General features: G+C 43.0%; 1 protein-coding gene across 8 annotated transcripts in view; it reads right to left on the reverse strand.

The window, feature by feature from the left end:
• Positions 1-197: 197 nt before the first annotated feature.
• NSD1 (nuclear receptor binding SET domain protein 1) overlaps positions 198-26,770 on the reverse strand; it is a 173,934-nt gene continuing 147,361 nt past the window's right edge. For all 8 annotated transcript variants that reach the window (XM_010386416.2, XM_010386415.2, XM_030926945.1 and 5 more), the window contains 7 exons: positions 26,565-26,677; positions 19,545-19,814; positions 17,815-17,931; positions 16,474-16,615; positions 11,779-11,885; positions 8,504-8,708; positions 198-6,577 (listed from right to left, as the gene is read on the reverse strand). In XM_010386416.2, coding sequence (XP_010384718.1) covers positions 4,950-6,577; positions 8,504-8,708; positions 11,779-11,885; positions 16,474-16,615; positions 17,815-17,931; positions 19,545-19,814; positions 26,565-26,677 — 2,582 coding nt within the window. In that variant the 3' untranslated portion in view covers positions 198-4,949. The remainder of the gene's footprint in view (positions 6,578-8,503; positions 8,709-11,778; positions 11,886-16,473; positions 16,616-17,814; positions 17,932-19,544; positions 19,815-26,564; positions 26,678-26,770) is intronic.

Consider the following 26,770-nt stretch of genomic DNA (forward strand, 5'->3'; position numbering starts at 1 on the left):
TGCTGGGAGGAAACACACTACTCCCATGACGTGCATAGGTAGGGCTTAGGAAGGGCTTAGCTCCACAGCATCCCTGCCCCCACTGCACCGGGTACTATCTCTGGGGCTGGCTTCTGCTCTCACCCCAAACAATCCTCCCTCCTGTTAGACTACAACTCCCCACAGCCAATAAAACAAAACACAGGGCAAGGGCCATATATGAGTAAAGTTAAACTTTACTTTACAGTAATTTTTTTTCTATATACAAAGAATTACAGTACATGTTTATGGGGACTCCTAACACAGGGCTCCCCTCTTTTTCACTAGGAGTTTCACTTACAGCTGACAATCTATGGGGGTGGGAGGGGGGGAGCAAAAAAACAATGATGGACCTTGGCTGATCCCCCCGACCCCTTTCTTAACAATATAGATAGATGTATCAGCTTGCTTCTTTGCCAAGACCTAGGAGGCGGCTCTGCCATGAGCTGCTGTGTGCTGCCCTCCCCACCTTCAGCACACTCATCTACACACACACAGGTAGCACCCACCTCGATGAGACCGCCTTGCTCTGGCCTGCCCCAACCCTGGAAGTTGAAGACACTAGAACCATTTATTTCTGCTACTCTCTATGCCCATCTCTTGTCCACAAAACTTTGCTTAACTTCCAGGACCTTACACCTGAAGCCCCACAATAACCTGGTGTTTTGAAGGTCATGGGAAAGTAGCTCTAGAGAAGGAACCACATAAGCAGAAACAGCGCATGTTAAACTCGAAACACTTCTTCCGAGGTTGTGGATTTCTAGTTTAATTATTTCCACTTCCTTAGAAAATATTACCCTTAATCTTCATAAGCAGTAGAGGTGCTTCCGTGAGTGGAAGAGGTAGAGAGGGGCAAAAGGGAGCTGAGGAAGACCCAACAACCAGAGCTCTCTAACAACCTGCTCCAGGCAGTGTGGACGGAGGCTATGGACAAGGTGGCCCCAGCCCTGAGAAACTCAATGGCCACCTTCACCTGGATACAGGATCTCTTCCACCTCTGGACTGCACTGGGCCACTCCAGGGTTGGGTGCAGGCTTCACTGAGGATCTTCCTTCTCCCTACTTTCAACAAAGCCTCAAACTTTTCTACATAAAATCTCCTCCCAAACAGGAACCCGGGTTTCTTGAGCTGCCAGTCCCTCAACCCTTGGCAGTGCTTATTTATACCGTGAAATTAGCACCATCATTACATTTTTTGTGTGTGTACAAAACAATGATCTATTCTTATTTCAATTTACACTATAGCAGCCTCTGGCCCTGTTGCACTGGCCCTAGGAAGCTCAGCTGAGAACTAACTGGCCATAGCCAATGACAGGCTCCCACAGCAGCTACCAAGCAGTGACCTGGAATGTCTACACATGGAACCGCTCAAATGAGACTCAGCAAAAAAGGGGCTGGAGGCAGCTCCTTCTCTGCCGTGATCTCGGAGAGGTTAGGACACTGGGCTCCTCTAACCTGGCTGACAACCCCAAGAGGATGACAGTATCATTTTTAAAACCTTAGGAAAATCTGCCTTATAGGAACTAAGGGTAAAACCTATCCAAGTTTCACGCTGTCCTCATTACTCCCTATGGGGGAAGCTGCAAGGACCAAACTTTCTGCCATTCTGTTCTCAGGAGGCAACATTAGAATTACAACCTGGGAGTCCAGCTCCAGTGAGCAGACAGTGCCGAGCCTGGGAAGGATCAACAGAATGTTTCATGCCCTGACCATAGTGTGGGGTGAAGGATGTAAAGAATAAAATAACTATTTTCATCAATGCTAAAGATTTGGTTCAGAAGAGGGTCAACACAGTGATTTAAGTCATGTCAAACTCAGTAACAGGGTAAAGCAGACATATAAAAATGAGGATGTTTCTGTATCAATGACAGCTATTTTGCTATTAGACTGGGGTGGCTCCAGCAAGAGAAGCAAATGAGGCTTTGAATGTAAATTTCAACATTTTTCATAATCTTTTTCTGACTTAGCAGGGCTAGGAAATGTATTGGCTTTCTAGCTACCTATGGAGCATTTCAACCTTTACCTTGTCCCTGGAAAAGGCTTCCTGGGGAGCTGGCTCCAAGGCAAACACTCTTGAGATCTCAATTTCCAAGCACATACCCAAATACCATCCTGCGTAAGGACCAGAAGTTTTCTAAGATGAAAGATTTCCTTTTCACTCCAATTCACATCCCCTTGGAAAAGGGGTCTTATTATAAGTTTCAGGAGACGTCCCACAGGGCTGGCAAGGCCACTCCCTCCCCACCTTCATCCAAGAGTCACATTTCCCAACAGTTGTTCTGACTCTGCTTCTAATTGGATAGTGACTGCTTTCATGATTTTAACAATCTAGTATCAGATGCTGCTATTGGTGGGTCCAGTAGATAAAATTTCTAGTTTCCAATGGTTTTCCAGTTTCCATTCAATGGCCCTTGAAGGAGGCCCAGATGTCCATCCATTCAGATGAAGAACTGCTCCCCAAAATGGCTCAGAAGCTGTTTTCCCAGGCAGGTCTGGAATGAAGCCTCCAGTGAATGGCAGAGAATGGAAAGAACCAAAACAAAACCACAAAGCAGCCAATCATGGCCCCTTTCCCTTACTCCCTCCTGTCCTGTGAGACATCTAGACTGCTGTCAAGTTGATTACCTACCAAAGCCTACTTTAGAGAAGCTTCTTTAGGATCAAACTTCTCCACTGAAAATTTTTACATGGCCTGCACGCCCTCCCCCCGCCCCACCCCAAATTCACAGTTTATTTCATGAAACAAAGAGCTACGGTAATTTAACACACAACATAGTGAAAGGAGACTCTGACAGTGCAGTGCAGATATCTTTTTCTGATCACAACTACAGATGACTGGAGAGAAAAGGGCACAGGACTGGCACCAAGCAAACCCTACTCAAATGACCTAAAAGATTAGGGAAAGGGACCTACTAGCTGCAGTTATATACTTATTATTCTCACACATGATAAATACTTAATATAATGAACTTTAATGTTCTGGGTGAATTTCTTTAAAAATATCTTTTTCATGGTTTAAAATTCTTTTAAAAGAAAATAAGATGCTTTACGTTTTCTCTTCCTTTTGAACAAAGAGCTTTTCCTCTTTGATGATGTGGGAAGAGAGGGAGGATGAAAGGGGAGAACTAGGCAGGTGGAATTCACAGAGGAGATTCCGAGGTCTCAGTGAAATGCAGGGATAGGCCCCTAAACTCAGGACAGCCCTGCCCAGCCTCGTCCCTCTGCCTGAGTTCAAGTGTCTCAACCTCAGAGACAGACTTTGGGAAATAAAAGCAGATTCTGTTTTTAATCTTTAGATAAAGCGCAAATGCTTCTATAATAACTATTGTTCCCGCTGTGGAATTGATGGGAGTAACCTCAATAAGAAATTGAGGAAACTGGGACCAAATACGGAATCCTGTTGAGAACGTGAGAGCCATAACTAAAAGATAATGGCCAGGAGACGTTAGGGCCAGGGGATGGCCTGCTGGCTAAGTTGGCAAAGCAGAGAGGTAAACATGTTGGTCTAAGGACAAAGGAGGGGTAGGTAAGTGGGAGGAAACTAGCCAAGCAGTACTTCCTGTTGGCAGTCTGTGAGCTGGGTGAATGGTAGGGCAGGGTAGCACCAACAGATTTCCCAGCCCTTGGGCCCCAGCTCAGGGCAGCAGTAACAGATAATCAGCAGTTATTAGGAGTCATCTCTTAGCCTGGACATTGCTCTAAACATCACCTTGCGCCAGTCTTCAGGGAAGGGTCTGGCTTGCCTTTGAGCTAAGTCAGCAGGCAGGTGCCCTCCATACAGAGCACAGCAATTCTCAGGGAGGCGAAGAAGAGGACTCCCTCCACTCAGGAGGGAAAAGGATCGGGGAAAAGAAGTTTCCCATCAGGAGCTGGTACTCTTCCTGAAGCTGGTGTGTCTAGCTCAGAGCTTGCCAGAGATTCCCTATGTCCACTGCCCGAGGCTCTGAAATCTGAAAGCACCTGAGTGTTCTAGGGAAATAGGGATGGGGTGGATTCATGTACAAAGAGAAAAATAGGTAGAAACAAAAGCAAAGAAAGAGAAGCTTGCCAAATGCCTTCTTCCACTGCTGGAAATCTACATTCGCACAGAGCCCAACTCCCCCTGACCACCTGCTCCTCCAAGGACTGATCTTCAGAATCTGCACAGCCCAGACAAACGCAGCAGCGGCTACCCCAGCCAACAGCCTCACTTGGCCTCAATGCAGCACCCTTCCTTCCATCTATAGAGGAGACCTCTGTGAGTGTGCGTGCATGCACACGCACCCATGCACATCCCAGCCAAGAGACACTTCCTCAACACAACCACTTCTGGTGCCACAAAGGACATTTCAAAATGAGTCTAAAACCCCAGAGCCCCTCAGAACTTCCTGTTACTTCCTGGTCAAAGGTTCCTGAAAGCCTTGGAATCCAGGCTCACAGGGATGAGGCCTGATTTACCTCTGTATCTCTCATCAGTGACTAGCACCCAGCCTAGAACACGTGAATGCTCAGGAAATCGCCACTGATTTGAAAGAACACCATTTTCTCCCGAGGGTTCCTAGCCCCTCAATGGGGCTCTGTCTGGTTGGGGAAATCGCTTTGAGAGCCCCTATACCTTCCAACCTGACCAGCGGAATTGAATTCCATACTTGACTCCAGAGTGGACTTTTTATTTCACGATGACCATGTGGAAAAGTTGGGGGAAAGAGACCCAAGTCTGTCTGTCTCCTTGGTTGGGGCCCACTGGATTTTCAAACATGGTTCACACAACCATAAGCCCCCACTGGCTAATGTCACAAGAGTTCTGAGTGTTGGGATATGAGGAAAGAAGAACAGTGGGAAAGTGTTGGGGGCAGATCTGGTTTTTTTTAAAGGGGGAAAGAAAGGAAAGATTTCCCCTCCCCAAATGGTACCCTGGGGGCATCTTGTTTGTTCATGTGACATTGATTGGTATTACTTCTGTTCTGATTCTGCACACTTGCGACTGGAAGGAGCCTGGTTAAGAGCTGGAAGTGTATTTTGCTCTGGTTTGGGGTCTTGCCCTCTTCCAAGAGACCAGCAAGTCTGTGCCAATGTCTGTGTGCTCCCAGGAGACCAGCAAGACTGTGCCAGTGTCTGTCCAGCCACTATGGGCCAGAGTCCTGCCCGTGATGAGGCTTTTCCCAGGGCCCAGGGACTTTGCTCTGTGGTTACCAACTTCTTTTCTTCAGTGGGGAGGGAGGCTGGGGCCTTCCCGAGAGACCTAAAGGACTGCCCACTCCTGGCGGCAAGTGCAGGTAGTTGCTGGCCTCCGACCATCTGCTTCGCCTGCTTCACCAGGCCCGGGACTTGGCTAAGAGGCCCTGGGGTCTGCTCAGTCCCTGCAGGAGCTCTTCCTGAGGCCTGAGTTGTTGGCTCATATAAAAAAGCCTTGGCAGGAGGCTGAGAAAGAAGTCTGGCCTGGGTGAATGATTTAACAGCTTGCCAGGGGTCCTCTGAAGGGGCTGCTGCTTTCCCAGATGTCTGAAGAGGATCTGACACACTGCCTTTCTCAACAGCTCTCGGCATATGCCCCAGACCTTTGCTGGCAGGCCATGAACTCGACTCCAACACTGGCATCTTCTCATCAGCCTGTGGTGTGACCTCATGAGGTGAAGCTGCCAGCTCCTTCTGGCGAGGAGTTAGGTCTATGAGATCCATCACCAAAGCAGCTCTATTTTTTGACTGAGTATTCTGGTCCACAGGCCTCAGTGCTTTTTCTTTAGCTACAAGGGTCTGGACCACAGCTGACAGTACTTTCTCAGGAGGCGGGAGTCTCTGGGACAAAGAGGCATGGGGTTTGTCAGAGGGCCTGTCTGAAGTCTGAGGTTTGGGACTGCTGGTAATAAGCAGTCTGTCTGGCGGTGGAAGTCTCAGGCCAGTGGGAACTGGGGTTTTCTCCAGTGACTGGGGCCTTGGGCTGGCAGCACCTATGGATTTATCCAGCCTTGGGTCAGCCGTCCCCAGAGGTCTTTCCAGTGGTTGGGACCTGACTGAGGGTGAGGAGCTTGGGCTGGTCACTGGAGAGGGTTTGTCGCTTAGCTGGGGTCTTGGTCCTGCCACTGCTGGTTGCCTGTCCAGTGGCCTCTGGCTGGAAACCAAGGATTGGGATTTGGTCCCTGACCCAGCAAGGTCTCTGACCTTATCTAAAGGTTGGTGCCTGGAGTCAGTTCTCTCAAGAGGTCTTTCAGGTAGCAGTGGCCTCTGACAAGTCCCTGCCAGAGCTTTTTTGGAGAGCGACAGCGTCTGGTTGGTGTCAGCAGGAGGTTTATCTGACATTTTGGGTGCCTGAGCAGCCATTCCTGTTGATTGCTCTGCCAGGTGAGTGCTTGGCCCTGGAGGCAGTGGTACTGGGGGAGGCACATACTCACGGATCTCCCCAGGTTCCAGAGGATTGGGCCCACAGGGGTCATGTTCAGTACAAGACAGACGCCCATCCAGTTTGGAAATGAAAAGCATCCCTTCTCGATGCTGCTTACAAAAGGAGCTGGGGCACATCTCACAGAAGGAGGCTGCTTCCTTCCCACAGATGTCACACTGATGCCACGGACATTCCCATTTCCCTGAAAACACAGAAGTAAAACAAAAGTTTAGGAAAAAAGAGATATATATCACATGGGCCATGGCTATGCTATAGTCCGAACATGTGGATGATGACCTTCCTTCACACTGCCCCTGGTTCAGAGAGCTTATGCCACTCACCAGCCACCTCTTGCCCCAGAATTCCAGCTTCTTTTTCTGCACAGAATACATAAAGTAACAGCGAATTATCAAATAGCAACTACTATCAACTAAATATACAAGCAGAGGAGTAAATCGGTATTTCTATGACTATTTCCAGCAAGCAGGTGGGGGGCAGGGAGGCAGAGACACCATAAAGTTTCTTTTACATGAAACTTAAGATATTACTTTCATATTTTTGTAATCTCCATTTGTACTATACAGCTTTGAAATAAGCAACTCAAAGAGAAATATCCTGGCTATTTAGATTCCTGCTTATTTGCTTATTAACAGCAATAGAAAAGATATAAAATTACGAAAAATGGAAGATTTACCTTTGTTCTAAGTCTTGAGACCAGCACAGCAGATTATATGTTGTTTACATGGAATCAGTAGAAAAGACCCAAAGCTGACCTAAGCTTTTATCTGCCTCCCTACATTTCATGAAACCTGAGTCTTGGACCAGGGACAGTGTTTCCACCTTCAAATCAACTACACCAGCTCCCACTCCTGGCACATAGGCAAGACTGGTTCGATCATAGCCTGTGCCAGTGACGACCCTGAGCAGTTGATTCTGAAACAGTTCTACTTCCTGGCACTGACAGGTCAATGTGATGGCCTTGCCCTCATTCTATCTCAGTTTCTTTTACTTCAAGACTCTGTCCAATATACACTGAAGGAAAGCCAATGTGGGGACAAATTCCTTTTACGTATACCCCAAAGTTCTTTTTTTTTTTTTGAGACGGAGTCTCGCTCTGCCGCCCAGGCTGGAGTGTAGTGGCCGGATCTCAGCTCACTGCAAGCTCCGCCTCCCGGGTTCCCGCCATTCTCCTGACTCAGCCTCCCGAGTAGCTGGGACTACAGGCGCCCGCCAGGTCGCCCGGCTAGTTTTTTGTATTTTTAGTAGAGACGGGGTTTCACCATGTTAGCCAGGATGGTCTCGATCTCCTGACCTCGTGATCCGCCCGTCTCGGCCTCCCAAAGTGCTGGGATTACAGGCTTGAGCCACCGCGCCCGGCCTACCCCAAAGTTCTTAACCTTCTGCAATTCTTGGAAGCAGGTCACTAGTAATATATAATCTCTTCACCCTGGAACAGCTCCCTACTGGTTTCTCTTTTTTTGTCCATTAAAATAGACGGCATATCCAAATCCCTAAAATCCTCTAATACAAACTACAAATTTCCTGGGTACCACATCCCCCTGAGCACCTTTCTCACGTATTAACTGATACAACCACATCTACTTTAGAGGAAAACAGTCTACTCTGCATGGGGGGAGACCGCACTAGGCGTAGGGGAGCAAAGTAGGAAGTGCTAAAATGGTGGCAATCCATCTCTCAGTGACTAGAACCACCTAAAGGCTTTACTATGTCAATCTTTCTTTCTCTAGAAAGGCAACATGATTGAATAGTCTTGGAGTCAAAAACCCAGCTCTCAATCCAGCTCCTGGATCTATGTGTGAAATGTCACTTCACCTATCCTAATTCTGTTTCTTCACATGCATTATGGAAGAAAACCAACCATTATGGGTTGCTAGGGGGATGAAATAACATAAATGTAAGTAAAGGACTTGAAACACAGCAAGTGCATTGCTGTTCCATTCTTCATAACTAAGAATTCTAAGCCTTTGTTTTCATTATTTCCAGAATGAGAAAATAGACCATATCCCTCAAAATTATGCATGGGAAGACCACATGGCACTTTCTTCAAGGCTGATGCAAATGGCATGAGACCCTGAGTATGATGGAGAGAATGGATTTTGGCACCAACCTGCTGGTCGCTTGGTCAGATTGAGACAGTCTGCATGGTAAACTTTTGGGCAGCCTGGCTTCTTGCAGGAGACGAGCTGGCCGGCATCACCGCAACTAAAACACTCATCTTCCCGCTCCTTTGTGATTTCACCCTGGGTCCTGCGCTTCCCCTGTTGCTTCTTCTTGAATTTCTTTGACTTTTCTTCCGTGGCAATGGGTTGATTCTACAGGTCAGATATTGAATAGTCAGCATTCTGTCAACACATTAGTACCAATCTTAACCAGGTTAAAACTATCCTCTCTGAGCCTCATTCTCTTCTCTGGAAAAAGTGATTGTCATGAAGATAAAATGCAGGAAAAGTACCTGGTATATCATAGATACGTAGCAGTAATTACCACTTTTGTATCAACTACTCCTGCCACCTGAACAAAACAGAAGACAAAAATTGTTGTGTTTTTGCTGATACATAAGGCTGGTGTTAAATGTCATGCCTTTCATAAGTTTTATTAATTAATTAATTTATTTTTTGAGACGGAGTCTTGCTCTGTTGCCCAGGCTGGAGTGCAATGGCGTGATCTAGGCTCACTGCAACCTCCGCCTGCTGGGTTCAAGCAATTCTCCTGCCTCAGCCTCCTGAGTAGCTGAGATTACAGGCGCCTGCTGCCACACCTGGCTAATTTTTGTATTTTTAGTAGAGACTGGGTTTCAGCATGTTGGTCAGGCTGGTTTCAAACTCCTGACCTCATGACCCGCCTGCTTTGGCCTCCTAAAGTGCTAGGATTACAGGGGTGAGCCACCGCACCCAGCCAAAGTTTCACTTTTATATTTGTCTACTTCCAAAACTAAAGAAGACTTCTGTGTGTGTGTGTTTAAACATGCCTATTTCTCGTTCATTCAACAAAGCATAACTGAACTTACTATGAGCAATGTGTTAAGACACAAAAAAGTTAATTCATGGTCCCTGCCGACAACAAGACTATGCATCAAGTCAAATTAGCTTCATGTCCACCACTCCTAAGATGGACCCTGGAAGAGCCAGCAGATGTCCTCTCTTTGTTCCCTGCAGCCCACCCTTGGTCACCAAATCCTCTTATCACAATCTTCATTTTAACCCAGAAACATCCAGGACCAATCTGTAAGGCTTAATGGAGGTCCATCCTATTCTGACAGACCAATGTCTACACTAAAAGCACACAGTGATCTCTCATTTCTCAGTTTCTGCTCTAGCATCTACCTCTCACTGACTCCTGTGAAATGCTATCCTATGCAGACATCGAGGATGCAGAAACTGACATCCGCAGTACACTTAACACCATTAAGTACGGGTTAAACTCAGTTAGTATTTTAACTTATAGGAAACAAGTTAACAAACATATCAAGGAACAATAAAGTTAAACCAACAAAACTAAACAAAAAGCAAAATAAAACCCAATATAATATAGAGGTGATTCTCCTTATTTAACAAGATTTAAAAACGATCATTGAGTGCTCTTCATTTTCACATTATTGATCAAAATTATTTACTCTTTTCTGGCCAGGCACAGTGGCTCATGCCTGTAATCCCAGTACTTTGGGAGGCTGAGGCAGGTGTATCACCTGAGGTCAGGAGTTTGAGACCAGCCTGGCCAACATGGTGAAACCCCGTCTCCACTAAAAATAAAAACAATTAGCCAGGTGTGGTGGCAGGCACCTGTAATCCCAGCTACTCGGGAGGCTGAGGCAGGAGAATCACTTGAACCTGGGAGGTGGAGGTTACAGTGAGCCGAGATCACACCATTGCACTTCAGCCTGGGCAACAGAGTGAGACTCTGTCTCAAAAAACAATTATTTACTCTCTTCTTACTGGCTTCTATGTTAATTTGCATTTTTCAGTTTTTAATGCTGAGCTTCACAATCAAAAAGGCATATGGAACATACTCAATTGAAGTCACTATATAGTTTATTTTGCATCAAAATTAAACTTCTATTTTCATGGTGCTATTACTTATGATAGAGGAATCTTGAAGCATCCAGATGTTCATCTAGTATGTCCATCCATTAAAGACAGTCACTAAAAATGATCAGCAAGGACTTAAAAACAATAATAATACAAGGGCCGGGCACGGCGGCTCATGCCTGTAATCCCAGTACTTTGGGAGGCTGAGGTGAGCAGATCATGGGTTTAGGAGATCGAGACTAACCTGGCTAACACGGTGAAACCCTGTCTCTACTAAAAATACAAAAAATTAGCCAGGAGTGGTGGCGGGCCCCTGTAGTCCCAGCTACTTGGGAGGCTGAGGCAGGAGAATGGCGTGAACCTGGGAGGCGGAGCTTGCAGTGAGCCGAGATCATGCCACTGCACTCCAGCCTGGGCGATAGAGCGAGACTCCGTCTCAAAAATAAATAAATAAATAAAAAAGAAAGAAAGAAAGAAAGAAAAGGAGACTACAGACATGGAAATGATACTTAACAGTTACAGAAATAGAATTCAATTATTCAGAAAGTACACAGTAAAAAAACAGGAAGACACAACAATGCTTATACTTTGTTATAATGGTGAGATTAAGAGTGCTACTTTTATCTATGATGTTACACTACATTTCTGCAGATTTTTTGGTATCTTCGGAAAGAGAAAAAGTGAGAGAAAGACAGGGACAGACACAGATAAACCGAGTCCATGTGGCTTATTAGGAGATGTGAGATCAAGACGAGGGAGGTAACTAACCTTCTTTATAAGGTCCTATTTCACAGCATTATTAGTTAGAAAAGTATCACCAATTAAAGTCAGATGGCGCAAAACACTTCAACAATATCCCCAAAAACCTCTTACGTAATTGAATTGATCAGCTGAATGCTTAGTGAATTACAAGTAGCCCTATCAACACCTATTCAATGTCATTAATTATTATTATTTTTTTTTTTGAGAAGGAGTCTTGCTCTGTTGCCCAGGCTAGAGTGCAATGGCGTGATAGCTCACTGCAATCTCTGCCTCCTGGGTTCAAGGGATTCTCCTGCCTCAGCCTCCTGAGTAGCTGGGACTACAGGCACATGCGACCACGGCCCAGCTAATTTTTCTATTCTTAGTAAAGATGGGGTTTCACCATGTTGGCCAGGCTGGTCTCGAACTCCTGACCTCAGGTGATCCGCCCACCTCGGCCTCCCAAAGTGCTAGGATTATAGACATGAGCCACCATGCCTGGTTCAATGTCATTAATTTAAAGGAAATTTCTTCTTAAAATGAAGACTACCCTAACACTGTTAGGGAGGGAGGACCGCACCACTAATCGCAAAGCAGAAGTCTGGAAGGGTGGTACCTTTGGCCTTACACCCAAGAAGCCACTGCAGTTCGGGGCTCCACATTTGCAAACAGTCTTTCCATTCCCAAGACATTCTAGGTTGTAGTTGAAGGTAAGTTCAGTGCCTGCATAAGAGACCGTGAAAATATTAATATCTGTGGTTTTAATTACATTATTTCTGTATTAATTACAAAGGATACCAACTCCCAAGAGAACAGATTAATTTTAAAAATAATTTTTAAAAAGGATTTAGCTCCAATCCTGTATTTTAATAAATTCTAATCTTACAACATTAATAATCAGCTCATACAATTTAATAGAGAAAACTTAAATGACTTAACAAGTAATATTTAAGATAACTCTTCCTACAGAGGTGTTAATTACCTCAAGTTGTTTTTCATTTGTTTATTAACCATTCAGATTCAAAATATGTTAATTCATTACCAAAACAAACAAAAAACAACTTATCAATGTGTCAGGCCCTGGGAATACAAGTATGAGGAAAACTTGTTTATCTGTTCTCAGGTGAACACATGTTACCTGGCAGCACTCTGCAGAGGCATCTCAGTACAGAATAACACTAGAAATCTGTAGATTACAGACTGGTTGTAGATCCAGTTATGTCACAGCCTTAGCAGGGTGATCTGAACCCTGAGCAGCCCATTTTAAAATGGAGAACTCTAACAAGCTTATTGAGACAATATGACATAATGCACATAGCAGTTAATTTGTAAACTTTAAAAAAAGGTACTCAAATTAACAGGCAAACTGTCCTCTTTCTGTCAAAGGCCCATTACATCAAAATTGTGAGAGAAAATAAAATAAACATTCAAACTCAAAGCCTGTAACTAAAAGCCAGTTATGAGAGGCCTACCAAATCTAAGAATTTTATATAAATATGTAAAGAGGTTGCCTATCACAGGGGTAATAGTTTACAGTTAATGTATAAAGTAACCGCCATTCATATTAAAAATTGTCAGTTCTTAAGATTTCCCTTTGCAGATTGACATGCCTTTTATCAGTGAGACTGATATACATAGTTTTTCATCTAAAGTTAAATGAAATCATTATTTTCATTCTTTCTTTATTCAAGTATATTCAAAATACCAAGCAGCTAACTTAGGGGTCGTGCTGCAGGAATAGCAGAATTATTCATGGCCTGATGAGAGGCTCATGCCACAAGGAGCGTGCAGGAACTGAGTGAGACTGACCAATGTTAACAGGAGGGTCATGTTTCCCATCTCATGACTGAACTTAACTGGATTAAATCTTTGGTGGTTCAATTCATGCTGTTTTTTTTTCCCCTTTTTTCTTTTTCTTTTTTTTGAAACAGTCTCGCTCTGTTGCCCAGGCTGCAGTGCAGTGGTGAGATCCCGGCTCACTGCAGTCTCTGCCTCCTGGGTTCAAGCTATTCTCCTGCCTCAGCCTCCTGAGTAGCTGGGATTACAGGTGCCTGCCACCATGCCCGGCTAGTTTTTGTATTTTTAGTAGAGATGGAGTTTCACCATGTTGGCCACGCTGGTCTCAAACTCCTGATCTAAACTGATCCTCCCTCCTCAGCTTCCCAAAGTGTTGCGATTATAGGCGTTAGCCACTGTGCCCAGCCCCACACTGTTTTCTCTTAATAAAAGATTTATGAATAGATAACTAAATTTTTGTAGATACGACATGCTTATAATACAGCTCTACCTTATACACAGATAAAAGAAAGCAGGATACTTGCTGTAACTTGCTGCTCACCGAACATATACTGTGTAAGCATAATCACAGAGAGGCTAAATTAAATCGGAAAATATAGCACTCATAAAGTAAAACAGTGATACCATTCTAGAAAAGAGTCCAATATGCAGCAATCCTTGATGGATCTTCAGTTACTGAGCATGGCAAAGGACATGAGAGAAGAGATAAACAAGAGTAAGGATGGGACACATGGGAGACAGTAAGTTGCAGGTATGTGAAGGGCCCAGGAAGTTGAATGAAGGCCTCAGCTCTGACAGGCACTCCGCCTGTCACTTAGCACATCCTGTCTCATTTTCCCCATCCTGAACATATGCAGACTGAAAGCCAAGTGAGGAGAGGAACAAAGTCTGAGAATTTCAACACCAAGCTACCTGAGCTGATGAACACAGGAAAAAAAGAAGAGAAATTTGCGGCTAGACATGGCAGAAGAGGGCATTCTCATGGACATGAACTGCAGGTTCTAAGTAGAAGAATGGGACTATCAGCACTCAGCAGACATAGTAGAACTAAATCATGTGACTGATTTATTATACAGGAATAATATTTATATTGATTTAATATAGAGGAACCTCTCAAACCCTGGGGTGATTAGAGAGAAAAAGGGAGAAAAGAATGAGAGAGGTGTGACATCCAAGGATAAAAGTAACATAGGTATAATACCACCTACTTTACAGCACTTTTGCAAGGCTTAAATGAAGTAATACGCTTAGAATTGTATCTGGTATTCCATATCATTTACTGAATTACTCCTGTTACAAAGAAGAAATCTAAACAATATACTCTGAAGCCACCCATTCCAAAAATTTGAAATAAATCAGCAACCAATCTCAAATAAGCAGAGTGCAGTGCACAGTGATGCTCAAGTGTCCTTGGTGTCATCATGTAAAACATTACGAGAAACAAATGCAAAACAGGGGAAAATAACTAGTGGCTCAAATTTTAAAATCTAAAAATTGTCACAACCTAAAAAGTCTAAAAGACTCCTGGGCAACACATTTAAATTGTAGAGAAAAAAATACACTGAGTGTGAGAAGTCCCATAGATTAAATTTAAAACACAGGCTGGGCGTGGTGGTTCACGCCTGTAATTCTAACACTTTGGGAGGCCAAGGTGGGCAGATCACTTGAGGTCAGGAGTCTCTACTAAAAAATACCAAAAAATAGCCGGGCATGGTGGTGGATGCCTGTAATCCCAGCTACTTAAGAGGCTAAGGAAGGAAAATTGCTTGAACCCAGGAGGTGGAGGTTGCAGTGAGCCGAGATCATGCCACTGCATTCCAGCCTGGGCAACAGAGCGAGACTGTCTTAAAAAACAAACAAACACAAAAACAGACTAAGATCTGAACAAACATCATTCTAATTCTTTTATCTTGATCAATGCTTCCTGAGGACAACAACAGTGACTGAGCAAAGGAGAACTACGGTCTTCCAGAACGTTCAAATGGGATTTCTGCTTCAATGGTAATTAGACTACACTATGGTATATTACAGACTACCTAGGCCAGTTCTATCCCAGTTTGAGTATAGGAGACTGATTTTAACTGTTTTGCTCATATCCTTGCAAAACTAAATTTGAAAATTCATATACTTTCTTGTACATTTCAAAATGTACATTTATACAAATTTTTAATATTTAAAAAATCATGCAATTTGGAGGGTGTTAACATGCATAGGTATATATGTTCAAAATAATTGTATCAAAACCTTGAAGCTATAGATTAAGATCCTTTAATTTATGGAAAATATCTACCACATAACTTTACTGTCAAACCACTCAGCCATACCAGATTTACTTTCGATTCAAATAAACTTCTTACTATTTGTCCTGGTTACAACCATCTCGCTACTCCATTAGAGAGACAAGTACCCAGGTGAGCCACGACAGAGCAGTAAATTCTCCAAAGGTCCTGTTCTTTGACATCCTAGAGGTTGAGGGTTTTTTGTCGTTTTGCGTGTGTGTTTTTAAGAGTCAGAGGTCTCACTATACTACCCAGGCTGCTTCTCAAACTCCTGAACTCAAGCGATTTCTGGCCTCAGCCTCCTGAATAACTGAGACTACAGGCATATACCACCACACCCAGTGGCTTATTTTTAAAATAGCCTTGGGTCCATAAACCATAAGATATGGAAGAGTGAGAGATCAATCTTTGGTTTATAAAGTACAAGAGCAACTGTGAAAGGGAAGGTGAGAAAGGAGACTGAAGAGCTAGTAGTTTCTAAAGCAAACCTATTAGTGGTAAGTTCATATGAATGTGAAAATTTGTCCCATTAAAACCATCCATGTTCTGAAGACATTGTGCTAAACGAAATGAGCCAAGCCAAGCAAGGTTGCTCATGCCTGTAATCCCAGCACTTTGGGAGGCTGAGGCAGGAAGATCACTTGAGCCCAGGATTTCCAGACCAGCCGTGGCAACATAGCGAGACTCTGTCTCCACCAAAAAAAAACAAAACGACAAAAAAAACTGGGAACGGGGACAAGTGCCTATAGTCCTAGCTACGCAGGAGGTTGAGGGAGCAGGATTGCTTGAGCCCAGTTCGAGGCTGCAGTGAACTGTGATGGTGCCACTGTACTACTGCAGCCTGAGCAACAGAGTGATGCTCTGTCCCTAAACAATAAAAATGAATCAATGAATGAATGAAATGAGCTGGTCACAAGAGGACAAATATTGTCCATTTATATGAAGTACATATAGTAGTCAAATTCAGAGACAGAAAGTAGAATGGCAATTGCCAGGGGCTGTGAAGAAAAAGAATGGGGACTTAGTGTTTAGTGGGTATAAAGTTTTAGCAGGGGAAGATGAAAAGAGTTCTGGAGATGGTTGGTGGTGATGGTTGCACAAAAATGTAAATGAACTTAATTCCAGAGAATGGTACACATAAAAATGTTTAAAATTATAATCTGAGGAAGCTGTTTGTAAAAAATAAAAGCCCTGAAATTCAGATGTCAGCTGCAGAATCCTGAAATGATTCTTACCTGCTTTAATGTCACTTAGCGCAAAAAGGCCTACACGGGTATCTCCGTTCACAGACCACTTCTGTGTTTCACAGTTGGGCTGGCAGCAATGATTCATGAACCGAGCATAGTTTCCTTTGGGACCAGCATCAATGATTCGGTCCTAGAATTCCAAAAGAAGCTACACATCAGACTCCTGAGACCTCTGCTATGGATTAAAATTTGACTATTCTCTCTAATAAGCTGGAGTTCCTATTTGTAAAGACTGAACCTCTCAGAGAAAAGATCCTAAAGAACTTTGGTTCTCAAAGTGTGATCTCTGGACCAGCACCATCACCATTCAGAAATTTGTTAGACATTCAAATTCTTGGGTTGTGCTTCAAATACACTAAAGCAGAGACTCTGGGGCGTAGCATTCTGTGTTATATATAACAAGGCCGCCAGAGGTTTCTGACTATACTGAAGTTTGAGGACCACTCCCCTACAAACAGCAGCTTATCCCACTTTCTATTTAGGTAGTTTCAATCCAGATGCACATTAGAAATCACCTAAGAAGATTTAAATACTAATGCAGAGCTCCAATCCCAAAGTAAGATCAGAATATCTGGAGGTGAGGATCTCACAAATCCTAAGCGCACAATTAGAAATATTTACAAAGGTAAATACCAAGAAAGGGTTTTATTATAAAAACTAAGGCCAGGTGTGGTGGCTCATGCCTGTAATCCCAGCACTTTGGGAGGCCGAGGCAGGTGGATCACGTGAGGTCAGGAGCTTGAGACCAGCCTGGCCAACATAGTGAAACTCTGTCTCTACTAAAAATAAAAAAAGTAGCCAGGCGGGGTGGCGGGTGCCTGTAGTCCCAGCTATTTGGGAGGATGAGGCACGAGAATCGCTTGAACTCAGGAGGCACAGGTTGCAGTGAGCTGAGATCATGCCACTGTACTCCAGTTTGGGTGACAGAACGAGACTCTGTCTCAAAAGAATTTAAAAAAAAGTACATGTTCTTATCAGTGAAATAATTAAATATTTAACAAATAATTTTCTCAATCTGTAAAATAAAATAAAAAAGAATTATGTACTTTTCTGAGTTCAAACTTGAAATCCTATAGAATACTCAAAGATATAAGCTCCAATTTTCATTGAGTTGTTCAAAAACAATGCTAAAAACAGCTGTATTGCCTCTGGCCATGAATACCCAGAAAATGAGCACTCTTACCTACTCCAGAACCCCAATCCAGCAATCCCAGTGGGTATGGGAAAAGACCCTGCCTTGGGAACTGTGTTACATGCCTACAAATACTATGGCTGCAACACAAATTTTACAATCTTGTAACAGTGAAAACAGCACTTCCCATTACTTACTTTGTCTAGGGTGAGCATATAGAAATTAGTGATATCGTGTTCTTGAGCATAGCGAATTCGAGCTCTGCATTCTTCTTCATCTATAAGCTCACCCACATACTCATTCACAAATTCACCCTAGAACAAGAAATATCTCCTGACTTAATGGCAAAAAGGACACCAGTATCCAAATGTATACATTTTAAAAAAATTAATCAAAACATCAGATTCTACAAAGCAGATTACATGAGTATAATTTTATGCAATATAATTACTTTTCAATTCCCAACTATTTGATAATGAGAAACACCTCCTTACTCCCACCCCTGTCACCAGCACAAAGATTAGGATACACTGGATACTAAAGATCCTTCAGAATGGAAGATTAGTAAGTAAACTAGAGCTTCCTTATAAAGAGAAATGGATGACCAATCTCTACCTGTCCCAGAGCCTGAGAATTGGTTTCCCTGAATAAACTATGTTCATCTTCCTTGGCGCTTGCTCTGCTCCACATTTCAAAGGACCATCCTCCCTATTCATTATGCTACAGTAACTCTGGCTTTCACACGTGTTCACTCCTAACCTGCAGGGCTTTAATGGTAACCTTGCCTGAGGCAATAGCTACTTATATTTCAAGTCTCAACTTAAAATAGCCTCAGAAGCCAAGAGTGATGGCTCATGCCTATAATCCCAACACTTTGGGAGGATCTGTTGAGCCCAGGAGTTTGAGACCAGCCTGGGCAACGTGGTGAGACCTCGCCTCCACAAAAAATACAAAAATTAGCAAGGTGTGGTGATGCGAGTCTGTAGTCCCTGCTACTCAGGAGGCTGAGATGGGAGGATCACTTGAGCCCGGAAAGTGGAGGTTGCAGTGAGCGGAGATGGCACCAGTACGCTCCAGTCTGAGCAACAGAGTGAGACCCTCTCTCAAAAAATAAATAAAATATCATCAGAGACAAACTAGTTTCAGTTCCTTCGTCACAAGTCTCTAGAGCCCTTTATACTTCCACACTGGGAGGTGATTTGTTCAATATTTTCCTCCCTCCAGAATGTAAACTTTACGAAGGCATAGGTCATATCTCTCGTCTTGGTTAGTGCATCCCCAGCACAATACCTGAAACATACAGTAAATATAAAAAATAACTACTTGGTAAATGACTGAATGCCAACCCATACTATGCTACATTTCCTAGAAACCAATAAAAGTCTTCAGAAAATGTAAGCAGAATAAGGCTTATTTTATTTTTTTAAAAAAAATGACTATAAAATGTTATTTCTTAGAAACTTCAAGATCCTGCCAAGTTTTAAGTTGAAGACATTACTGCATTTTCATTCAATAAGGCTTAACCTTCTTACCCTTCATGTTTCATGAAGCCAGATCTATTTTTTCCTCACTAAAAATATTTTATTAGTAGGTGGATCAATGTCTCTGTATCATGTGCTCACTGTCATCTCTCTTAATTACTGGTTGTAGGATATTCACAAAAAAGCAAACAAAGCCATAGCATCTCTATGAATGTCCCATTTTTTCCATCCTCCTACACAGTGACCATGATCAATACAAAGGACTTAGGAGATCAAACCCATTCATTTGTGAGCCTCTAAACTGTGGAAGGATATGGCAAAACACAACAATAAGGTTAATTATTAACTGTTATTTTCCTCTATGATGAATTTTCTAATGTCAAGAATTAATGACATCAAGCAACTGCAAAGAGGAGAAAATATCTGGCAATTTAGCTTTTTCTAACCTTTTTAATATCTGTTTTTGTCCGTAGACCCCAACCCCGCTGTAACGTGCGGAAAATTTCAACCTCTGGATATTGGCGCTTGGAAAAGCACTGGTTTTGACAACGCCCTCCGGCAGGACATACTGTGGGGTGGCACTCATAGAGCAGCATGCGGTTGATGCATTCAGAGTCTATCCCACAGGGGTTCTCATCAGTAGCTTTACAGTTGCAACGGGGTATTTCAGATAAGTCTGCAGTGAAGATCTGTACCCTGCCAATAGGACGGTTCACCTGGAAAAGTAGCAAAGTATACTGCATAAAACAAGTCAGCATAAGACAATTAAGGCCCCGAAAAAGGCAAACTTTTTTTCCTTGAAGTTGCAGCCACATTTCCCATGACTTTGAACTATCAATACTTAGACAGTTTGATATAAAAAACAGAGCCTCACTTGACATACAAAGTATGAACTCCACAAGAATTGCTTGAACCCAGGAGGCGGACGTTGCAGAGAGACAAGATTGCACCACTGCACTCCAGCCTGGCCGACATGTAGAGACTCCATCTCAAAAAAAAAACAAAAAAACAAAAAACGAGCTGGGAGCAGTGGCTCATGCCTGTAATCCCAGCACTCTGGGAGGCCGAGGCGGGCAGATCACGGGGTCAGGAGATCAAGACCATCCTGGCTAACATGGTGAAACCCTATCTCTACTAAAAATACAAAAAATGAGCCGGGCATGGTGGCGGGCGCCTTTAGTCCCAGCTACTTGGGAGGCTGAGGCAGGAGAATGGTGTAAGTAAACCCAGGAGGTGGAGCCTGCAGTGAGCCTAGATTGTGCCATTGCACTCCAGCCTGGGTAACAAGAGCAAGACTCGGTCTCAAAAAATAAATAAATAAACTAGGTTTCTGTTCTTGCCACCTGGTGGTGCCACATTTGCTGCTACAAAACAATAGGTATTATTCTTCCTTCCTTTTTTTGAGAGGGAGTCTAGCTCTGTCACCCAGGCTGGAGTGCAGTGGCGGGATCTTGGCTGACTGCAACCTCTGCCTCCTGGGTTCAAGCGATTCTCCTGCCTCAGCCTCCCAAGTAGCTGGGACTACAGGCACGCGCCACCAAGCCCGACTAATTTTTGTATTTTTAGGAAAGATGGAGTTTCACTATGTTGGCCAGGCTGGTCTCGATCTCCTAACCTTGTGATCTCCTGACCTCAGGCGATCTGCCTGCCTCGGTCTCCAAAAGTGCTGGGACTACATGCGTGAGCCACCATGTCGGGCAAAAGCACTATTCTTAAGTGGCAAATTAATGGCATGAAATCATCTGTGCGTAATTTTTTTTTTTTTTTTTTGAGACGGAGTCTGGCTCTGTTGCCCAGGCTGGAGTGCAGTGGCCGGATCTCAGCTCACTGCAAGCTCCGTCTCCCGGGTTTACGCCATTCTCCTGCCTCAGCCTCCCGAGTAGCTGGGATTACAGGCACCCGCCACCTCGCCCTGCTAGCATTTTTTGTATTTTTTAGTAGAGATGGGGTTTCACTGTGTTAGCCAGGATGGTCTTGATCTCCTGACCTCGTGATCCGCCCGTCTCGGCCTCCCAAAGTGCTGGGATTACAGGCTTGAGTCACCGCGCCTGACCAATCTGTGCGTAATTTGAGTTCCTCTATGCCTCCTGCATTAGCCTCACAAGTACCTGGGACTACAGGCAGGTATCACCACACCCTGCTTATAATTTAAAATCTTTTAAAAGGACTATAGCAATGTCACTCACGGATTAATTTAGAAGTGGTGCTGGTGCTCAAAAATATAGTGAAAGTCTGGTGAGGTACAACATGAAGGTCAAACAATTATTGTAATACCAAAGTCATTAATGTAGAGGTTTTAACAAATACTAGCAATAATAAGGAAAGACAACAGATGTTCTAATACAATAATGGATTTGTGGATGAGAATGTATCTCCCCTCATTTCACATTATTTCAGTGGAAACAGTCAAATTTAGTCTTCTGAGACACAAACCACACAAAAAATTGGACTGTTCAGGAACTGTGATTTTGAATAAATTACTTGCAAGACTATTGTGAGAATAAGAAATATATGTATAGTACAGCACCTAGCTGCCTCTGAAACATGGTAGACACATTAAATTCTTTCTTCCTTTCTTATGTAATGTCCTTATGATTGTTTCTCTCATATCAAATATTCTAGATTACTCATTCCAGTCCACCTAAAATCACTATTTTCTTTTTTTTTTTTTTTTTTTTTTTTTTGAGACGGAGTCTTGCTCTGTCCCCTAGGCTGGAGTGCAGTGGCGTGATCTTGGCTCACAGCAAGTTCCGCCTCCTGGGTTCATGCCATTCTTCTGCCTCAGCCTCCCAAGTAGCTGGGACTACAGGTGCCTGCCACCACACCTGGCTAATTTTTTGTATTTTCAGTAGAGACGGGGTTTCACCGTGTTAGCCAGGATGGTCTTGATCTCCTGACCTCAGGTAATCTGCCTGCCTCGGCCTCCCAAAGTGCTGGGATTACAAGCGTCAGCCACTGGGTCCGGCCTAAAATCACTATTACTTAAAAGTTATTTCTATCCTCTAAATTTTCAAATGCTTTCATTTCTTGAATTTTATTATTTGCCTGCTCCCCTTTAATATTATAAAATCTACAATCTGGATATATACTGTTATCAAACCATTTTTCTATCAAAATTTAACAGGAGGAGGCCAGGTGCAGTGGCTCACATCTGTAATCCCAGCACTTTCGGAGGCAGAGACTGGAGGATTTTTTGAGCCCAGAAGTTCAAGACCAGCCTGGGCAACACAATGAAACCCTATGTCTACAAAAAATTTTTAAAGCTTAGCCGGGCATGGTGTCAAGTGCTTGAGGTCCCAGCTACTCAGGAAGCTGTAGTGGGAGGATCGTGTAGGCCTGCAAGACACTCCAGTCTGGGTGACAGAGCAAGATGCTGTCAGTGGGGGAAAAGGATGTAGGTCTCACTGCCAGATCGGTTCCTAGATTCATCAAATACTGGTTAAGGTTTGGAATCTTCTTGTTAACGGAGAAATACCCTCAACATATGCAACTGGAAGCCATAAGGCTTACAATGTCTAAGGCAAATTCTAAGGGGATAGACAACAGCTAATCTCAGTCACCCAAGACTACAACACCTGAATAGGGCATTTGAACATTCACTTCTGATTCAAATTATTTTTACCTGAACTATATATTTCTCTCTACAAATACATGTTTTTGTTTTGAGACAAGGTCTTACTCTGTCCCCCAGACTGGAGTGCAGTAGCACAATCACAGCTCACTGCAGTGTTGACTTTCCAGGCTCAGGTGATTCTCCCACCTCAGCCTCCCAGGTAGCTGGGACAACAGGCACCCAGAATTTTTTTTTTTTTGTAATTTTTGTAGAGACTGGGTTTTGCTCTGTTGCCCAGGCTGGAAAATGTATGTTTCAATCATTGTTTATCAACTGCTCTAACCTGTTATTAATCCAAAAATAAGTTTCATACTTATCACATCATAAACCAAAAGCAAACCAACAAAAGAAATCCCACATGGTTAAGAACAAAGACACGGATATGTAATTCTAAGTAAATCTCACTACAGATCAGGAGTTAAGTAACTTTTTCTGTAAAGGGTCAGAAAGTAAATACTTTAGGCTTTGCAGGCCATATATCTCCACATGTAGCTCAACTCTGCCACTGTAATATAAAAGCAGCCATATGTAATATGTAAATGAAAAAGCATGTCTATATTCCAATAAAATTTTCTGGATACCGATTGAAAGTTGAATTTCATATAATCTTTATGTGTCACAAAATCTCTTTTCTGCCAACCACTGAAAAATGTAAAAACAACCTGTAGCTCAAGAGTATTACAAGAATAGGCAGTAGACCAGATTTGCCCATGAACCATAGTTTGCCAATGCTTGCTCTGGATCCTTTTCTTGGAAATATTTATTTAAAAAAAAAAAAAGTGGAGGGAAGAAGCCTTTAAATTCTTGATGAGATCACTCACAGGAAACTGCTGTCTCAATAGCTCAATATGGTTGATATGGTAACTCTAAAATGCCTACCTTGCTGTTATCTGACCCTTAGGACTATGTGAATAGAATTATTTTCCATTTCTGAGGCCTAACAACTATGTTCTGAGATTATATGTCACATACATTGTGAGACTCATTTAGATCCAATTATAGGTTTTGAAATTCTTAATTTCAGAAGTTGTAATTATTTGTAAGGAATAATAGTTTATGATTTTTTTCGTTCTTTGTTCTTTTTTTAATCCAATGTTGGTATGGATATTTTATGACATTTAAAGTAACAATCAAAAGGCCAGGAGTGGCAGCTCATGCCTATAATCCCAGTAATTTGGGAGGCCATTGTGGGAAGATAACCTGAGGCCAGGAGATCGGCCTAGGCAACATAGTGAGCTCCTCATCTCTAATAAAGAAAAAAAAAAAAAAAAATGGGCCAGGCACGGTGGCTCACGCCTGTAATCCCAGCACTTTGGGAGGCTGAGGCAGGATTGCTTGAGCCCGGGATTTCGAGACCAGACTGGCCAACATGGTGAAACCCATTTCTACTAAAAACACAAAAATTAGCCGGGTTTGGTGGCACGCACCTGTAGTCCCAGCTACTTGGGAGGCTGAGGCAGGAAAATGGGTTGAATCCAGGAGATGGAGGTTCAGTGAGCTAAGATCATGCTACTGCATCCCAGCCTAGGCAACACAGCAAGACTCTGTCTCAGGGAAGAAAAAAATTGGGGAAAAAAAAAAAAAAAAAAAGCCTTCAGAAGCAATGTTTATGACTTTTATCCCTTTTTAGAGGTCTTCCAAAGTTCGAAAAGAAAATATTCTTATTTAAAAGAATAAAATTCAGGCCAAGTGTGGTAGCTCACACCTGTAATCACACCTCTTTGGGAGGCTGAGGTGGGTGGATTGCTTTGAGCTCAGGAGTTCAGGACAAGCCTGGACAACATGGTGAAACTCCAACTCTACAAAAAATACTAAAATCAGCCAGGCGTTGGTGGCTCAGGTCTGTAATCCCAGCTACTTAGGAGACTGAGGCAGGAGAATCGCTTGTGCCCAGGAAGCGGAGGTTGCAGTGAGCCAAAATTGTGCCAATGCACTCCAGCCTGGGTCACAGAGTGAAACCCTGTCTCAAAGAAACACACAAAGAACAAAACTGATTCTGTCTTGTAAATACCATGTAAGTCCATCAGATGAAATCTAAGACACAGTATGGAATTTTAGTGTTCTTACATTTCCTGTATCTTGTAACTTACTACTTCATCATTACACATTATTACTCATCATAATCCACAACTATGCTAAGGAAGACGGAAATAATAAGAAAAGGGAAACACAATGGAATTACATATAAACACGATGAAATAGTGAAATAAACTGTCACACTTTAGACTTCTTACGGCATTACCCAAAGTACTGCATTGTTGTTTAAAAAAGTATAAAAGACTGTCTACTACACTTGAGGAAAGGAGTTTAAAAATAAAAAAGCAAAGCAAGTATAAAACACTGGAGATACGATCTTGAAGGTCTGCTTTCAGTAGGGTTATCAGATTTAGCAAATAAAAATCCAAGTCATCTAGTTCAGTCTGAATTTCTGATAAACAACAAAAGTTTTTCAGTTTATGCTCCATCCAATATTTGAGACAAACGTAAACATACTAGATTCTAAAGATGGTGGTGAAATTAATCTCCAAGTAACATCTCAGATTATCAGTCTTCAGAAACACACAGCCAGGTATGGTGGCTCATGCCTGTAATCTCAGCACTTTTGGAGGCTGAGGCGGGTGAATCACCTGAGGTCAGGAACTCGAGACCAGCCTGGCTAACACAGCAAACCCCCGTCTCTACTAAAAATACAAAAATTAGCCACATATAGTGGTGTGTGCCTGTAATCTCAGCTACTGGGGAGCCTGAGGCAGGAGAATTGCTTGAACCTGGGAGATGGAGGTTGCAGTGAGCCAAGATTGCGCCACTGTACTCCAGCCTTGAAGACAGAGGGAGATTCCATCTCAAAAACAAACAAACAAACAAAAAAAAACAACACACACACACACACACACACACACACAGGATAAGTGAACAAATAATGCATTTCTAAGAACAAAAAAGAAACAGGGTATTCTCATCCAGGAACAATGCCATCAAAGATGTTTTACAAGAACAACCTGAGTAACCTCCTTTTCTCAACAGGCCTAACAATATTCTTTCATGTTTTATGATACTTGAACATCACCACTAACTTATCTGATAAAAGGAGGTTTGTAAAAAGGATTTAGTAAATATTAGGTTGGCGCAAAAGTAATTGAGGTTTGCCATTAAAAGTAATGACAAAACTGCAATTATTCTAGCAACATAACACTAAAATTTCTAATAAATTCGTTCTCCACTGTCTCTTTATTTTTATGTCTGTCAATATGACATAAAAATATTTAAAATACAAAGGCTCCACTGGACCCAGATGAAAATGGTGATGACTATTTTATTAGTTAGGTTAAAGGTTAGGTGCACCTAAAATTAATTTTCCTGACATTGGCAATCCTGGCAATGTGCTAGGAATGGTGTTCTGGTACTTGTTTCTTACCTTTTTTTTTTTTTTTTTGAGACAGAGTCTTACTCTGTCGCCCAGGCTGGAGTGTAGTGGCACGATCTCGGCTCACTGCAACCTCTGCCTCCCGGGTTCAAGCATTTCTCCAGCCTCAGCCTCCCAAGTAGCTGGGACTACAGCGACCTGCCACTACGCCAGGCTAATTTTTGTATTTTTAGTAGAGAAGGGGTTTCACCATAATGGCCAGGCTGGTCTCAAACTCCTGACTGCAGGTGATCCACCCGCCTCAGCCTCCCAAAGTGCTGGGATTACAAGCGTGAGCCACCACGCCCGGCTATTTCTTACCTTCTTTAAAGCTCATACCTCTACCTAAAACGAACTATGCTTGTGCTTCCATTCTTGTCATGAACAGAATGGGAAGAGCCAGCTATTCCGTTTCTCTCCAGAGAAGGTCCCCCAAGATTTTCTCCTCACCTTTATATGTTTATAAGGTGGTGGTTTCTTGTCATTCTTTCGGTCTTCCTGCAGCTGTCTTAGCTCTTTTTGGGCCTTTAATTCCTCAAACCTTGCTGCAGCTTCCTGAAGAGCTATGAAAACAGACAGCACAAGTCACTCCCAAATCTCTGGATGGAATTATTTATTTATTCATTTATTTTTTACTTTTTCCTCTTTAAGTTGGA

This window comes from Rhinopithecus roxellana, chromosome 3 (assembly GCF_007565055.1).
Source record: "Rhinopithecus roxellana isolate Shanxi Qingling chromosome 3, ASM756505v1, whole genome shotgun sequence".
In the NCBI taxonomy this organism is placed as follows: Eukaryota; Metazoa; Chordata; class Mammalia; order Primates; family Cercopithecidae; genus Rhinopithecus; species Rhinopithecus roxellana.